This window comes from Aulonocara sp. 'chitande type north' Nkhata Bay, linkage group LG6 (genome assembly GCF_057382095.1).
Source record: "Aulonocara sp. 'chitande type north' Nkhata Bay isolate Kocher_YH1m ecotype deep benthic linkage group LG6, A_spYH_male_GT1.1, whole genome shotgun sequence".
Taxonomy (NCBI): Eukaryota; Metazoa; Chordata; class Actinopteri; order Cichliformes; family Cichlidae; genus Aulonocara; species Aulonocara sp. 'chitande type north' Nkhata Bay.
The window spans coordinates 14,716,865-14,721,088 of record NC_141349.1 but is presented as its reverse complement, the minus strand read 5'-3'; the positions used below and the strand labels follow the sequence as shown (position 1 = coordinate 14,721,088).

Genomic DNA, 4,224 nt, shown 5'->3' with positions numbered 1-4,224 from the left:
TCGCTATATTTAGCGAGTTTTCAGACCCCCTTAGCAACTTTTTTTCTAAAAAGCGACTAGCAACAAATCTGGCGACAAATCCCCCCCCCCCACACACACACACTGTAATGCAGAGTGGGAGCTGCAGTAAATGTACTTTTTTTTTTGACTAAAATAAATCAATGCACTAAAAAATATCATTCCCATCATTGCAAACTTAGAAATCAGATGCCCTTGATGAGCCTTAAGTCCGTCTTGTACATCCGATATGACTGAAGCTGTCTGGTGAGGCTTGCTGTGTCCATTTTTATTTTAATGGTTAAAAATGTTCTTCTTTTGCCATTACTTTTTATGGATCACAAGGTATAAAACTATAAAACAGACACACACAGACACACATTCACACACACAAAATAACTTGTAGTTCTAAATGTATTTTAAATGCTTTTATGGTGTTTTTTACTCACTTTATGTCTCTTCCGTGATGTTATTTCTCTCTCCTACAGCGTCTGTTACAATTACATAGGCATGACCAATTATGCAAATTAGGCGATGACATCATTTAGCGACTTCTAGCGACTTTTAGGACAGCCAATAGCGATTTTCCTTACTGAGGAATTGGCAACACTGGTGCCACCTAAACAGTTTGCTAGCTAAGCTTGCAAGCTAACAGTTGCAAGCTAACCAAGCTTGCAAGCATTAGCACACTCTGCACCTTGTATCCAAATACAGTAGGGCTAACTTCTGACTCCAAAAAAGTACCAAAAACTACAGCAGCGGTTATATTCCTAAATTCAGGCTTCTAAATGTAGCGAGTATGACCATGTTTTATATGCAGTCTATGATAAATAAGAATCCATCCAACACAGAAACTAGCTGCCTAGCAGACTAAGTGCAATGAAAAAAAGTTGCACAAATACATATAGTGTGACTACAGTGGAGAGTTTTGACTGTTTATCACTCAGTTTTACTTCACTATAAAGAAGATGACTGTATATTATGACTTCTGATGTCTCAACAGCAGGCGTTATGCTAAAGGAGCATTAAGAGCACTGACAAGATTGTATGAGATTAGTCCACATTAGGCATACAGTACGGTTGAGCCTGTGAAGAACTTGTTTGACAGAGACCCCCATAAACTGAGCTAGCCAACCTCTTATTTGCTGCCTAGAAATGTGAATTGAGTAAAATCAAATAATCAAATAATTCTAGATGTTTCTAATACTATTGCATCAAAGTAATTCAGTTCTGACCTGCTTTTGTTCTAGTAAATGTGTGTGAGTGTAAAAATGCTACTTGGTTCAGAATGAATAAGTATTATGATCACTGCACATATAGTACCTACAGTTCTTTTGAAGCTGTTGGTGTCTCTAAATTAGAGCACTGCTGGGCCAATGAGTCCTGCCAGAGCCACACCCTGATCAGAGGGCTGCACCTCCTGCTCTCCCAGCACCTTTTCCACCTGTCATTTGATTCACATGCTGGCCAAGAAACCACACAGTGCCCTGGTGAAGAGCGAGTAAGTGTGTGTGTGAGTGTGTGATTGACCCATAGGGTGAACAGAGATCAGAGGTAGGTGCCAGATCAGATCAGATCAAGGCTTTCCAAGTAGGATAAGCTCTACTTATGCTGCTTTCAGAAGGGTCGTGTGTGTGTGTGTGTGTGTGTGTGTGTGTGTGTGTGTGTGTGTGTGTGTGTGTGTGTGTGTGTGTGAGAGAGAGAAGTTGTGAGGAAGTGAGCAAAATGAAAAAGAACTGGATAAAATGTCTATAAAATGGTTTCTTTTCCGTCACCAGAGGATTTGTTTTCCTTTTTGTCAAAGAACAAAATATAATACTGCAATCACTTAAAAAAAGTAGTTCTTCATTTTATACATTTTATACAGTGTTCTCGTTTTTATGTTTTTTTGTTGCTTTTCTTTTCAGTTGGTAAAGGCATAAAATGAGAGAGCTCGCTGGCTCTAGGTTGGGCGAGGCAGGGCAATGTTGGCAGAGTTCAGTCCATGCCGAGGTCTATGCCAGGGGGTCGCTCATGTCCTCGTCAACCTGGGAGAGGAGCTCCTTCTTTTCATCAGTGCTCGCCAGAGAATTGCGGCTGTTGTGGGCACCCATGTACAGGGTGGCATACACTGGGTTCGTGAAGTTGGTGGGCTGCGGAGTGAAGAAAATTTCTCAGTGACTCAGGCAAAAGAAATGAAAAGATTTGGTATATTGTGAAAGAAGCAGTATTTTTCTTATTCAAATAGGCTCAGCTCGCATAAATAACAAGATGTTTCCCAGCTCAGTGCTGAAACCCTGGCAGACATTTGTGGTTTGTTATGTTTTCTGTGTTTGGTTATTTGTTTCTGAAAGTCTGGGCACTAATCATCTGCCCCCAACAAACCAGTAGGTGTATTTCCAGTGAAGAACTTGCAACTTCTTTTTAAGCACTCAGGACTTTATGGACAATTCCTCATTTGATGTTTTATGATTGTGGTGAAAAGTGTTTGAATATAGTGACCATGAGGGCTCCAGCATAAAAGCTTTATTCAGCTGCTCCCCTTATTCACAGTGGATTTCCGTTCCTGACACCCCCAAGGGATTTTTGTCTCCAGCTGGGATTAAACTGGAGATTTTTTCACTTCTTAGGTGAATGTAAAAGAAATGGTATTTATATAGTGCCTTGTGCTTTTATCTGCTGAATGCAATCACACACACAGAGGTAACTCAGGGTTCAGTATCTTGCCCAAGCATTGATCTGTATACAAACCACTCGAGCCACAACGTGTAAACCATGAGACTATGGAGCCACTCATCAGAACTAAAGTATATGATTCACATAATTCTAACAATATTCATTCCAAAATTCATTACAGATGCCAGAAGTAAATACCATAACGACACCCACTGGTTTCCTAAGTCTTGCTTTAAAGCTTTTGCATTTGGACTGTGGTGATCTCGATGGCAAAAAACTGGATATAAATGTAGAAAAGTGATTACAGATCAGTCAAGACAGAAAACTGTTTTTCACTAGACGTCCAAAGGACAGGAATATATTGAGAAACCCAGCTACTTTCATCCAGTGTTCTTTAGATCACAAAGAAGGGTCTATTTACTGTCTATAATGACTCCACAACCAAAACCAATTCATTAAAAAAAAAAAAAAACTCACAAAAGGACTCATAAATGTGGAAATATCTGCATGGTTAGCCACTACCAGGCATTTTCAGATATTTTGTAATGAAACGGCTTTTTTAAGCTTTGTTACCTTGTCTGGGTCTAAAGCAAAGTCGGAGTCCAGAAGTTCCCCAGCATCATCATCAGGATCTCCTTCATAGATCTTATAGGCAGGGTTTCCAATCTCAACATTCATGGCCCCGTTGGTCATTCGGTGGTGCTGGAAGCCCTTGGCACTGCAGAGAAACAGATCAACAATTATCTTAGAAGCAGATTCAGACCCTTGTTTAAAAGAATTGATGTGCTAACCTCAGAAGAAAGCTAGAGTGACTAAAAGGTGTCTTATCATAAACCCATATCATAAATTCACTCAGCACTGGCTATGTACAATTGACAAGAACAAGACAACATATATCAAAGGTTTTCAAATGAGCTTTTGTGTCAAAAGGCCATTTGATCAAACCTATCGAATATACTGCAGCATGTCCATTGCGGAGAATGCTGGATTAGATTGCAAATATTCGGCTGTTTGCAAGCATATAAACATTTTTCAGAGATGCACAGTTATACATTTTACTCTGCAAGCACATTGCCTGAGCCTAATATTTACAAATGTAAACAGGGAAAGGCATGGAGGACAATGGGAGGACGTCAAAAGTTCAACTACTCGTGCATCACCAGAGCTATTCCAGAGTGAGTAGGCCCCCTGTGTTGTTGGGTGGGAAACCCCATGGAAGCCAAACAGAAGATGGCAAGCGAGGACAATGCGTTGGAGGTCTGTAAGCAGGTTCCACCATTCTCGCAGAAGCCTTAAGACAGCAAAGAAAGAGAAGAGTGGCAACGGACTGTTAACCCATAACAACGCATGTAAACGCATGGCAACGGACAGTTAACCCATAACAACACATGTAAACGCATGGCAACGGACAGTTAACGCATGGCAACGGACAGTTAACCCATGGCAACGGTCAGGTAACCCATGGCAACGGACCGGTTACCATGGCAACGGACCGGTAACCCATGGCAACGGACCGGTTACCATGGCAACGGACCGGTAACCCATGGCAACGGACAGTTAACCCATAACAAC

At 41.1% G+C, this 4,224-nt stretch overlaps 1 protein-coding gene across 1 annotated transcript; it reads right to left on the bottom strand.

The window, feature by feature from the left end:
- Positions 1 to 1,671: 1,671 nt before the first annotated feature.
- On the bottom strand, positions 1,672 to 3,949 carry LOC147327476 (low-density lipoprotein receptor-related protein 1-like). Its single transcript, XM_086295133.1, has 3 exons — positions 3,813 to 3,949; positions 3,226 to 3,370; positions 1,672 to 2,129 (listed from the first exon to the last, which is right to left on the bottom strand). Exons 2-3 carry the CDS (start codon positions 3,343 to 3,345, stop codon positions 1,992 to 1,994), a joined length of 258 nt encoding a protein of 85 aa, XP_086151259.1. The 5' UTR covers positions 3,346 to 3,370; positions 3,813 to 3,949; the 3' UTR covers positions 1,672 to 1,991.
- Positions 3,950 to 4,224: the final 275 nt, after the last annotated feature.